Here is a 12966-nt window from a genome sequence, read left to right as displayed (position 1 = left end):
CTTAGTGTATATAGTAGCATGCCGTAATCTCTCGATGAGTTCTGGAATCAGTGGGAGTGGATAGCGATTTTTGATGGTAATCTTGTTTAGCTGTCTGAAGTCGATGATAGGGCATAAGGAATGATCCTTATTTCTGATAAAAAATATTCCGGCTCCGGCTGGAGAGACGGATGGACGAATAAAGCCTTTCTTCAAATTCTCGTCTAAATAGGTTTTCAGATAGTCTAACTCAGATTGACAAAGCGGATATAAATGTCCTATAGGAGGGGATGTTCCTGGTTTCAAATCTATGGGACAGTCGTAAGGACGATGAGGGGGAAGTGTTTCCGCCTCCTTTTTACTAAAGACTTCCGAGAAGTGAGTGTATTCAAGGGGTACATGAGGCTCAGAAGTGGAGCTCAGAGTAAGTAAGTGCTGCCTAAGACATGTTTGTTTGCAATACTGTGAGTTCAACTGAATTCGGAGAGATTTCCAAGTGATCTGAGGTTCATGTAGTTGTAGCCAAGTTAGACCAAGAACTACTGGAAACAAAGGGGATGTGATCACATCAAAAGAGAGATGTTCATGATGATTCTTTAAGGTAGTGACTGAGAGTGGGATAGTGTGATGTGTGATAGGCCCGGAGGAAATCTCAGAGCCGTCAACAACACAAAGTGAAATTGGAGACAATTTTTTGATTACAGGTATTTTATTGTTAGACACTAAAGAACTGTCAATGTAATTCCCTTGAGCTCCTGTGTCCACGATGGCTGGAATGGTCATCTGCTTACTTGCCCACTGTAAAGACAAAATTAGAGAACAATGTTGATTTTTGTTAAGTGCAATCTGAGAGGTAAAGTTAGTGTTGCACTTACTGTTCTTTTTCTGAGGTATGGATGGTCAATCCTTGACACTATGGGATGAGGCACCGCAGTACATACAAAGACCCCTGGTCTTCCTCCTTAAACGTTCTTCTGGAGATATGGGACCCCTGAATATGCTTATGTCCATGGCTTCAGCTGCGCCAGAAGGAGGACTAGATGACCTGCGAATGGGTTGGCTGGGAGTGGAAACCTTTTTGTAGGCCTGGTCTGGGTATTGCCGTTAGGATCTTCTCTCCCTCAATCTTCTGTCGATTTGACTACTTAACCTCATAAGGCCTTCAAGGGTCTCTAGCAACTCTGTTCTTGCTAGTTCATCCTTGACTGCATCAGAAAGGCCAAGCCGGAATTGGTTTCTGAGGGATACGGCATTCCACTGAGAATCAATGGAATACTGTTTGAACTCCGTTATGTACTGTTCCACGGGTCTGGTTCCTTGTTTCAATCTCCTCATTTTGCTCTCAGCCGTAATCTGCAGGTTGGCATCATTATACAGTTCATCCATAACGTCTAGAAATGATGAGAAGGATGATGAGACCGGATTGTTGGTCTCAAACAGAGTGTCAGCCCATATGCGGGGTTCTCCCTTTAAGTAACTTATCATGGTGAGTACTTTTACCCTATCATTGGGATAGGTCTTGGGTTTGAGACTGAAATTGAGTAGGCAAGCGTTTTTGAAGTGTCAATATTGATTTCTGTCTCCATGGAAGAAATCTGGTGGAGCAATAAAGGGTTCAGCAGAGGTCTCATTAGCTGTCAGTTTTGGAGTGATGGTGTCTTTTATGACCTTTCGCAAAGTCTCATTCTCCAGTTGTAACTCTCTTAGTCCCTGACTGAGTTGGTCTACCCTTTGGGACAGGTTGAAAACAATTTGTGGAAGCTCGGCTGGATCCATAATACTGGCTTAGTTATTCTGTAATGGCTTATCTGATGTAGGATCTCAACTGCCAGAGATGTTAATTTAATGAATGTATCACTCTGAGTAACAGACTATTGTTTTAGCATAGGCTGTGATGTATCAGAGTGAAGGTTCTCAAATTACTTCTTTTGTCAATATGTTGCGATATGGCTACCATATAATGTAGCAATTTCGTTTGAGTGAGATGAGAATAGAATGGAATGGTTACTTTCACCTTTAGTATTAGAACAAGCGCAGCACGGCTTACTCAGGAGTAAATGTGACAGACTAAGCCTGTGTGCGGTCTTGTCTCCTGCAGCAGCTGACAGGCTTCGGTGATTCCCTATGTGTTGAGGTGAATTAGCGCAGTGAAACTTGAAGCCAGAGGCAGGGGCGTGACAGACTCCTGGTGAGTTCCCTTACGGTGACGTCACTCTGGTTCCGTAGCGCTGTAATGAATGCAGCTTTCTAAACTCCTATCGCTGCTTACCGTATCACTGTCAGTTTGTGGAATGTAACAAGTCTGTGTACAGACAGGACCTAAGTTAAAGTTGTCACTCACTTGATGGTTTCCTGGGTAAGTCCCGGTTGATCGCGGGTTCAGTGTGAACTCAGCTGTAAAACGATTCCCAGTAGTGACGGCAGTAAAAGGCTGAACCAATTCACGCAGTGTAAAACAGACTCGAACCTGAGAGAGGATGTTTAGGCAAGTCCAGCAGGATTCTTTAGATTTCTGTACTGAGACGAAAAGACTTTTAATGGACCAGCTGCAGCTGGTATTTGTAATCCAGAAATTCGGTTATTATCTGCTTCAATATGTAGACAAAAGGGCTGTTCTAACAAACAGTGCAAACAGCTTAGCTGTACTGAACACAATAACTAAGCACTTGTTTGGGGCGGAGACATGCCTTAAATACAGGTGAGTGCAGGAAAACTGAAGTAATAACGAAAACCTGGAGTGGAATCCTTACAATGTGGTTCGTGCTTTAAAGTTTTATTTACAAGCTACAAAGGATTTTCGTCAAACATCTGCTTTGTTTGTTGTCTACTCTGGACAGAGGAGAGGCCAAAATGCTTTGGCAACTTCTCTATCTTTTTGGCTAAGAAGTATAATACGCTTAGCTTATGAGACTGCTGGCCAGCAGCCTCCTGAAAGAATTACAGCTCATTCCACTAGAGCGGTAGCTTCCACATGGGCTTTTAAGAATGAGGCCTCTGTTGAACAGATTTGTAAGGCGGCGACTTGGTCTTCGCTTCATACTTTTTCTAAATTCTACAAATTCGATACTTTTGCTTCTTCAGAGGCTATTTTTGGGAGAAAGGTCTTACAGGCAGTGGTGCCTTCCGTTTAAGGGCCTGCCTTGTCCCTCCCTTCATCCGTGTCCTAAAGCTTTGGTATTGGTATCCCATAAGTAATGGATGAACCCGTGGACTGGATACACCTTTACAAGAGAAAACAAAATTTATGCTTACCTGATAAATTTATTTCTCTTGTGGTGTATCCAGTCCACGGCCCGCCCTGTCATTTTTAGGCAGGTGTTTTTTATTTTAAACTATAGTCACCACTGCACCCTATAGTTTCTCCTTTTTTCTTGCTTGTCTTCGGTCGAATGACTGGGGTGGCAGTTAGGGGAGGAGCTATATAGACAGCTCTGCTGTGGGTGATCCTCTTGCAGCTTCCTGTTGGGAAGGAGAATATCCCACAAGTAATGGATGAACCCGTGGACTGGATACACCACAAGAGAAATACATTTATCAGGTAAGCATAAATTTTGTTTTTAAATACCTGATTATTATCCTTTTGTGTACGAAGAGAGTGAGATAAGATAAGGAGATTTGCTCTTTTGCAGACTCAATCCATGAGGATGTTCTTGAGAAAAATGGGTTATAATTTTAATGAGATAAATCAGCTATTTCACTTGTGCAAAATACCCTAAAGAGCAATTTCCTATACATTTAATTCTCTGCAGCTGGAATTACAAGTAATTTGGAATGCGTTAAGGGAAAAAAAAATTAGTGTACTGCCCCTTTAAGAAACATATTGGCGCTCCACTGAGTAATGCCAGCACATGCTAATGTGCGCTGGTATTACAAGTAAAACGCAATGCGAACGCAAGCTCCTGTTCGCATTGCTAGGAAGCATTGTGCTCACGACAGCGTGCTTCCATAGGCTCCTATGGAGCCTTGTTCTGATGCCGTCAGAGACGGCATCAGAACCTAAGCACAGCGAAGGGGGTAAGTTGTGCAGCAATGGCAGCAAATCTAAATACAGTATATATGTATATGATTATATACATATATATTTATGTGTTAATATGTGTATATACACATATTAACATTTAAATATATATTTATATAAGCATATACATAAATATTTACAGGGCACACACAGATCCCATAGACCGCAATGTAAAGGTTTTTTTTCTAACACCCCACTCCCACCAACTTTACCCTCAAAATACTGCCTAGTGCAGTTATTTTATTAAAAAATAAAGATGCTGCTATCTTTATTTTTTTAATCAAATATCCTACACTGTATTTTGGGGGCCTTTGGGGAACATTTAGAAAATTAACTAGATTGTGGTAGCAATAACCAGCCACTTGTAATAGCTGGTTAATTATCGAACGAACGCAAACTGGCAAATTTGGCACTCCCACTTTGGAGCGATAATTTAGCACTCCACTTGTAATCTAGCCCTATATTTTGTATTCAAAGGGTGACATCCACACATGTGGCTTATATTTGTCTTTTATCAAGTAACAACTTTCCAATTTACTTTTTTCCGCAATCTTGTTTTGTTCTCTTGGTATTCTTAGTTGAAAGCTAAACCTAGGAGATTTATATGCTAATTTCTTAGACCTTGAAGGCCGCCTTTAATCTTAATGCATTTTGACATTTTTCACCACTAGAGGGTGTTAGTTCATGTGTTTCATATAGATTACATTGAGCTCATGCACGTGAATTTACCGAAGAGTGAGCACTGATTGGCTAAAATGCAAGTCTGTCAGAAGAATTGAAATAAGGGGCAGTCTGCAGGGGCTTAGATACAAGGTAATAACAGAGGTAAAACATGTTTTATTATAACTGTGTTGGTTATGCAAAACTGGGGAATGGGTAATAAGGGATTATCTATATTTTAAAACAACAAAAATTCTGATGTTGACTGTCCCTTTAACTACATTTTTGTAATTATGTCAAAGGAGCATAGTGAAATAATTGAATGATAAATTGTTCTCATGAGTGCTGAAAAACGTTCCTGGTGCCAAAGCTACACCTAAGTTGAATGTTTTTAAGGGGGCAGAATGATGCACACTGAAGAGATTTTGTGAAACTAAATCATCTTTATTTAAAGCAAGACCAGGCAGACTTAAAGTGACCACCACTATCAAAAGGCCAAAATATCAAGCTTGAATCATTACGGAATAGAACAACATCTACATCCATGATTTAAGCCTAGCTAAGCCATGAACAGCCTACTCCAGTAAGCCTAAAGAAGACTGGCAAGTTGCGGTATTCATGGGTCTGAGTAGCAGTCTCTAAACCACTTCTTCATTGGAATATTTCCAAACAATACAGAAATTTAATAGTGGATGCCGGGAAAAAAACTCTTCTATACTGAAGAATCAAAATTTAAAATTTTGGGATGCATTTGGAGAGTTAATGTGAAGAGACTGTAGCACAAGAAAGCTAACACTGCTGTGTGTAAAACATACAAGTATGGTAGTGTAGGGGACCTGCAAAAGATCAACTACAGCTACTCTATTATGCAGAGGTATGCCATTCCTTCTGTCTCCACTGATTGTAAATCAGTATAGGGACATTCTGTTAAATGCCCTTTTTAATGTCATTTTAATTTATTTATTTGTAAATTAGTTTACCTAAATCCCACGTAATTAACATACACACTATGTTATAATAAATTATTTGATTAAAGGGACAGTCAACACCAGAATTTTTGTTGTTTAAAAAGATAGATAATCCCTTTATTACCCATTCCCCAGTTTTGCATAACGAACACAGTTATATTAATATACTTTTTACCTCTGTGGTTACCTTGTATCTAAGACACTGCAGACTGCCCCCTTATTTCAGTTCTTTTGACAGACTTGCATTTTTAGTCAATCACTGCTGACTCCTAGGTAACTTCACATGCGTAAGCTCAATGTATATCTATATGACACACATAAACTAACGTCCTCTAGGGTTGAAAAACTGTTAAAATGCATTCAGATTAGAGGCGCCCTTCAAGGTTTAAGAAATGAGCAAATGATCCTCCTAGGTTTAGCTTTCAACTAAGAATACCAAAAGAACAAAGCAAAATTGGTGATAAAAGTAAATTAGAAAGTTGTTTAAAATTACATGCCCTATTTGAATCATGAAAGTTTATTTGGGACTTGACTGTCCCTTTAAGGAATCTTCTCCATCAAAATCCAGTTCACCCCAAATTTATCTCCCCTAATCACCACTGGGAGAGCAAACCCTGAATATCTTCTGTTTTAAGGCTGTTTCACACTGTAAGTGATGCAGCACGAGGCGAAGCAGCTGCTTCGCGTCGCATCGCTTCTGAAGTTCAGATATTTCATTTCTCTGAGCGCTCAGCTACGCAACCTGACGCAGCAGAGTGCTCAGAGATGAAAAGGCAGGACACACTGAGCGCGCACAGCTGCATCTACACGCTGCGCACCGCTCCGCTTGCAGTGTGTCACAGCCTTTAGTATTTCTACATCTCTATGGTTATGTCTTATTGTAAGTTCCTTGTGCCCATTCATCTCTGGGGAATACGTAGAATAATGAGAGATTCTTTACAAGTGTATTCTTTTTTCAGACTGGGTCTTCATCAGAGAATCCGAATCATACAGCACGATATCTTAACAGGTGAGAACTCAGAAATAAAAATATCTGCCCACTTTGAGCAGTTTTCCCCTGTCATCTTTAATTTGTGTTTTCTTTTGTGCACTGCCCCTTACTGGATAAAACCTACCTTATTCTTTTCTATTGGTTACTCAGAAGCTCCAAACCGACTGCTAGAGTGGGGTTCAGTGGACGTTGTGGTCAGCAACCCTCCTTATATTTTCACATCGGATATGTCCCAGCTGGATCCTGAAATCATCAAGTAAGTAAAATACAATTACATGTGTTATAGGTGGTCCCTAAAAGGAAAGAGGGAACTCATTAATAGGAGGACGTTTTGTGTTTGCCTAAACAGGATAGTGTAATATACTTAAGTCTCAAATGTGGTAGCACTGGGACATATAGCTCCAGTTATACAAAATATTAAAGAGGACATTCATACACCTCGTACATTACACATAACAATAGCTGTGGACGTTTAAAAAATTTGTCTTTTTCCTATCTTCGTAATGTGTTCTTTTTTTCTGGTCAGTAGCCATAAAACACATTAAGGGCTAGAATACGAGTGGAGTGGTAATTATCGCTCACGTTTGTGCGCTAACTCTGCTAGACGTTTTTTGCTTGAGTCGGATACGGTGTGTATTACAAGTTGAGAGTAAAGCGTTTTCGATCACGCTAACCCACTGGTTTTCAAACCTGTCTTTAGGCCTTCCCAGCAGGTCAGGTTTTCAGGATTACCTTGGATGAGAGCAGGTAAAATAACTGTTTACTAATCAGCTGATTATTTCACCTGTGCTCCAGTTAAGATATCCTCAAAATGTGGCCTGTTAGGGAGGTCTTAGGACAGGTTTGAAAACCAGTGCGCTAACCCAAAGCGTTCTCTCTCTCTCTTCTCTCTTCTCTCTCTCTTCTCTCTCTCCTCTCTCTCTTTTGTGACAAACATTTGAACGTGAAATATTTACAGTAAATACATAGTATATTACTTTATTAAATATGAATATTGCATAAAAATAATTTTACATGTTTTCAGCTACTAAACTGCAAAGGGCTCCAATGAATATATGTGTGTGTCTAGATAAGTATTCGTATTTATTTATCAAATATGTAAAAGAACGCGTTTTGTGCATCACATTTTCAAATTTAGATCTTAACGGGATCGGGTTAGCACAAATGAAAACTTAGGATTCTTAAGGCCCTTTATTGAAATATTACATATAAAATTTTAACATAGTAACATAGTAGATGAGGTTGAAAAAAGACCGAAGTGGGTGTTGGGTGTACTGGACACATTTTGCAGTATGTACTGTAAACCTTGCATTCAATAAAATGAGTTTAAAAAATGGACACAAGCTTATTGTCTTTCTGAAATAAGCATTAGCTCACAAGCACACAGCCTACAGTCAGTGTTTATTACAGAGATACACTGGGCTAGGGAGGTTTTGTTGACTCTCATGTTATTCTATTGAATGAGCAATGCAACGTATGATTGGTTGTACCATTGCTGCAGGGTGATGGCTGCACACCTAAATACACAAACAACCAATGGAAACATAATGTTTGTTTTTCACTCTGCAGCACGCATTAAAGGGATACGAAACCCAAATTTTTTCGTTCATGATTCAGATAGAGCATGCAATTTTAAGCAACTTTCTCATTTGCTCCTATTAACAAATTTTCTTTGTTCTCTTGTTGTCTTTATTTGAAATAGCAGTAATGTAAGGTTAGGAGCCGGCCCATTTTTGCTTCAGCACCTGGGTAGCGTTTGCTGATTGGTTTTCTACATTTTGCTGCCAATGAGCAAGGGCTACCCAGGTGCTGAACCAAAAATGGGATGGCTCTGTTTTTTAAAATCAAGATAACATGTGAACGAGGAAAAATTGATAATAATCCCACTAAAAGGTGACCCATTTAATACAAGCAATCATATCCATGAATTTTGTTTATAGACAGAAATGTATCCAAATAATTTTTAAATGTATCTAGGGTATTGGCATTCACTACCTCCTTTGGTAATGAGTTCCACAATTTTATTGCTCTTACAGTGAAAAAACGTTTCCGTTGCAGGAGATTAAATCTCCTTTCCTCCAACCTTAAATTGTGACCTCTGGTCACAAACAATTTTCTTGGAATAATCAGAGCTTCTGCCATCTCTGTATATGGGCCTTGAATATATTTATATAAAGTTATCATGTCACCTCTTAATATCAATTATTAAAAATTAATAAACATACTGTAAAATATTCTAAATAATCCATAGAATATATCTATTTCTTTCATGTAATTGGCAAGAGTCCATGAGCTAGTGACATATGAGATATACAATCCTACCAGGAGGGGCAAAGTTTCCCAAACCTCAAAATGCCTATAAATACACCCCTCACCACACCCACAATTCAGTTTTACAAACTTTATCTCCTATGGAGGTGGTGAAGTAAGTATGTGCTAAGATTTCTACATTGATATGCGCTTCTCAGCATTGTTGAAGCCCGATTCCTCTCAGAATACAGCGAATGTCAGAGGGACGTGAAGGAAGTATCACTTATTGAATACGATGATTTCCCTAACGGGGGTCTATTTAATAGGTTCTCTGTTATCGGTCGTAGAGATTCATCTCCTACCTCCCTTTTCAGATCGACGATATACTCTCAATTTACCATTACCTCTACTAATAACTGTTTTAGTACTGGTTTGGCTATCTGCTTTGTGGATGGGTGTCTTTTGGTAAGTATGTTTTTTATTTCTTAAGACACCTCAGCTATGGTTTGGCACTTTATGCATTTATATAAAGTTCTAAATATATGTATTGTACTTATATTTGCCATGAGTCAGGTTCATGTATTTCCTTCTGCAGACTGTCAGTTTCATATTTGGGGAATATAAACATCTTTTAAATATGAAATTTATTTCTTACCTGGGATTTAGTCTTTTTTTCAATTGACTACTTCTTACAAATTGCGGGCTGTATTAGGCCCGCGGGTGCGACAAATGTTAAACTTTATTGCGTCATTCTTGGCGCGAAATTTTTTTTGGCGTGGAAAAGTACGTCTATGACGCAAGTTCGTCACTTCCGGCGTCATACTTGACGCCGAGACCTTTCACACTGTTGCGTCATTTCCGGTTATTTTTTTGGCGCCAAAAAAGTTTAGTTACGTTGTGCGTCATACTTGGCGCCAAACTTTTTTATTATTTCAATACCCCATTGATGTTTGCCTCTTGCTTTTTTCTATCAGAGGGCTATGCTATTTGCATTTTTTCCCATTCCTGAAACTGTCATATAAGGAAATAGATCATTTTTCTTTATATGTTGTTTTTTATGTTACATTTTGCAAGATGTCTCAACATGATCCTGCCTCAGAAGCTTCTTCTGGAACATTGCTGCCTGACATCGGTTCAACCAAAGCTAAGTGCATTTGTTGTAAAATTGTAGAAATTATCTCGCTGAATGTCATTTGTAATAGTCATCATGATAAACTTTTACATGCAGATAGTGTTTCCATTAGTAATAGTACATTGCCAGTTGCAGTTCCTTCAACTTCTAATGTGCATGATATACCTGTAAATTTTAAAGAATTTGTTTCTGATTCTATTCTGAAGGCTTTGTCTGCATTTCCACCTTCAAATAAATGTGAAAGGTCTTTTAAAATTTCTCATTTAGTTGATGACATTTCAAATGACCAGCAACATAATAATTTATCTATCTGATTCAGAAGATCCTTCCTCAGACATTGACACTAACAAATCTACTTATTTATTTAAAATTGAGTATATGCGTTCTTTATTAAAAGAAGTGTTAATTACTTTGGATATTGAGGTAACCAGTCCTCTTGACGTTCAGTCTAATAAACGTTTAAATGCTGTTTTTAAACCTCCTGTGGTTTCTCCTGGGGTTTCTCCTATTGCTGAGGCTATTTCTGATATGATTTCTAAAGGAATGGAATAAGCCAGGTACTTCTTTTATTCCTTCTTCAAGGTTTAAAAAATTGTATCCTTTACCAGCAAAATCTATAGAGTTTTGGCAAAAGATCCCCAGAATTGATGGGGCTATTTCTACTCTTGCTAAACGTACCACTATTCCTATGGAAGATAGTACTTCCTTTAAGGATCCTTTAGATAGGAAGCTTGAATCTTATCTAAGGAAGGCCTATTTATATTCAGGTCATCTTCTTAGACCGGCAATTTCTTTGGCTGATGTTGCGGCTGCATCAACTTTCTGGTTGGAGAATTTAGCGCAACAGGAATTGGATTCTGGCTTATCTAGCAATATTCGCTTACTGCAATATGCTAATCATTTTATTTATGATACTATTTTTTGATATTATCAAAATTGATGTTAGATCCATGTCTTTAGCTATTTTAGCTAGAAGAGCTTTGTGGCTTAAATCCTGGAATGCTGATATGACATCTATTTCTAAAATTACTATCTCTTTCTTTCCAAGATAATAATCTATTTGGGTCCCAGTTGGATTCTATTATTTCAACTGTTACTGGGGGAAAGGGAGTTTTTCTGCCTCAGGATAAAAAACCTAAGGGTAAATCTAAGGCTTCTAACTGTTTTCTTTCCTTTCCTCAGAATAAGGAACAAAAATTCAATCCTTCCCCCAAGGAATCTGCCTCCAATTGGAAGCCTTCCTCAAATTGGAATAAATCCAAACCTTTTAGGAAACCAAAGTCAGCCCCTAAGTCCGCATAAAGGTGCGGCCCTCATTCCAGTTCAGCTGGTAGGGGGCAGATTAAGGTTTTTCAAGGATATTTGGATAAAATCTGTTCAAAATCAATGGATTCAGAGCATTGTCTCTCAAGGGTATCGAATAGGATTCAGAGTAAGACCTCCTGTGAGAAGATTTTTTCTCTCACTTATCCCAGTAAATCTAGTAAAAGCTCAGGCTTTCCTGAAGTGTGTTTCAGACCTGGAGTCTTCAGGGGTAATCATGCCAGTTCCTCTTCTGGAACAAGGTTTGGGGTTTTATTCAAATATATTCTTTGTCCCAAAGAAGGAAAATTTATTCAGACCAGTTCTGGATCTGAAAATTTGGAATCGTTATGTAAGAGTACCAACTTTCAAGATGGTGACTATAAGGACTATTCTGCCTTTTGTTCAGCAAGGACATTATATGTCCACAATAGACTTGCAGTATGCATACCTTCATATTCCGATTCATCCAGAACATTATCAGTTTTTGAGATTCTTTTTTCTAGACAAGCATTACCAGTTTGTTGCTCTTCCATTTGGCATAGCAACAGCTCCAAGAATCTTTTTAAAGGTTCTGGGTGCACTACTCTCAGTAATCAGAGAACAGGGTATTGCAGTGTTTCCTTATTGGACGATATCTTGGTACTAGCTCAGTCTTTACGTTCTGCAGAATCTCACACAAATCAACTAGTGTTGTTTCTTCGGAAACATGGTTAGAGGATCAATTTACCAAAGAGTTTCTTGATTCCTCAGACAAGGGTCACCTTTTTAGGCTTCCAGATAGATTCAGTGTCCATGACTCTGTCTCTAACAGACAAGAGATGTTTAAAATTGGTTGCAGCCTGCCGGCACCTTCAGTCTCAGTCATTCCCTTCAGTGGTTATGTGCATGGAAGTTTTAGGTCTCATGACTGCAGCATCGGATGCGATCCCCTTTGCTCGTTTTCACATGAGACCTCTTCAGCTTTGTATGCTGAATCAATGGTGCAGGGATTATACAAAGATATCACAATTAATATCCTTAAATCCCAATGTACAACACTCTCTGACACCATTGTTTAGTTCAGGGCGCTTCTTTTGTTCGGCAAACCTGGACTGTGATCACAACAGATGTGAGTCTCTCAGGTTGGGGAGCTGTTTGGGGATCTCTGACAGCACAAGGGGTTTGGAAATCTCAAGAGGTGAGATTACCATTAAATATTTTAGAACTCCGTGCAATTCTCAGAGCTCTTCAGTTGTGGCCTTTGTCAAAGAGAGAACTGTTCATTTGTTTTCAGACAGACAATATCACAACAGTGGCATATGTCAATCATCAGGGTGGGACTCACAGTCCCCAAGCTATAAAAGAAGTATCTCAAATACTTGTTTGGGCGGAATCCAGCTCCTGTCTAATCTCTGTGGTGCATATCCCAGGTGTAGACAATGTGGAAGCGGATTATATCATCCGCCAAACTTTACATCCAGGGGAGTGGTCCCTCCATCCAGATGTGTTTTCTCAGTTTGTTCAGATGTGGGGTCTTGCAGAGATAGATCTCATGGCCTCTCATCTAAACAAGAAACTTCCCAGATACCTGTCCAGGTCCAGGGATGTTCAGGCGGAAGCAGTGGATGCGCTGACACTTCTTTGGCGTTATCATCCTGCTTACATCTTCCCGCCTCTAGTTCTC

At 39.1% G+C, this 12966-nt stretch overlaps 1 protein-coding gene across 2 annotated transcripts in view; it reads left to right on the top strand.

The window, feature by feature from the left end:
* Positions 1-12966, top strand: part of HEMK1 (HemK methyltransferase family member 1) — a 123592-nt gene that overhangs the window by 34638 nt on the left and 75988 nt on the right. For both annotated transcript variants that reach the window (XM_053721108.1, XM_053721109.1), the window contains exons 7-8: positions 6585-6634; positions 6767-6872. In XM_053721108.1, the coding sequence (XP_053577083.1) occupies positions 6585-6634; positions 6767-6872 (156 nt within the window). The remainder of the gene's footprint in view (positions 1-6584; positions 6635-6766; positions 6873-12966) is intronic.

This window comes from Bombina bombina, chromosome 7, assembly GCF_027579735.1.
Source record: "Bombina bombina isolate aBomBom1 chromosome 7, aBomBom1.pri, whole genome shotgun sequence".
Taxonomy (NCBI): Eukaryota; Metazoa; Chordata; class Amphibia; order Anura; family Bombinatoridae; genus Bombina; species Bombina bombina.
The sequence above is the reverse complement of the archived record's forward strand: the minus strand, read 5'-3'. Positions and strand labels throughout refer to the sequence as shown.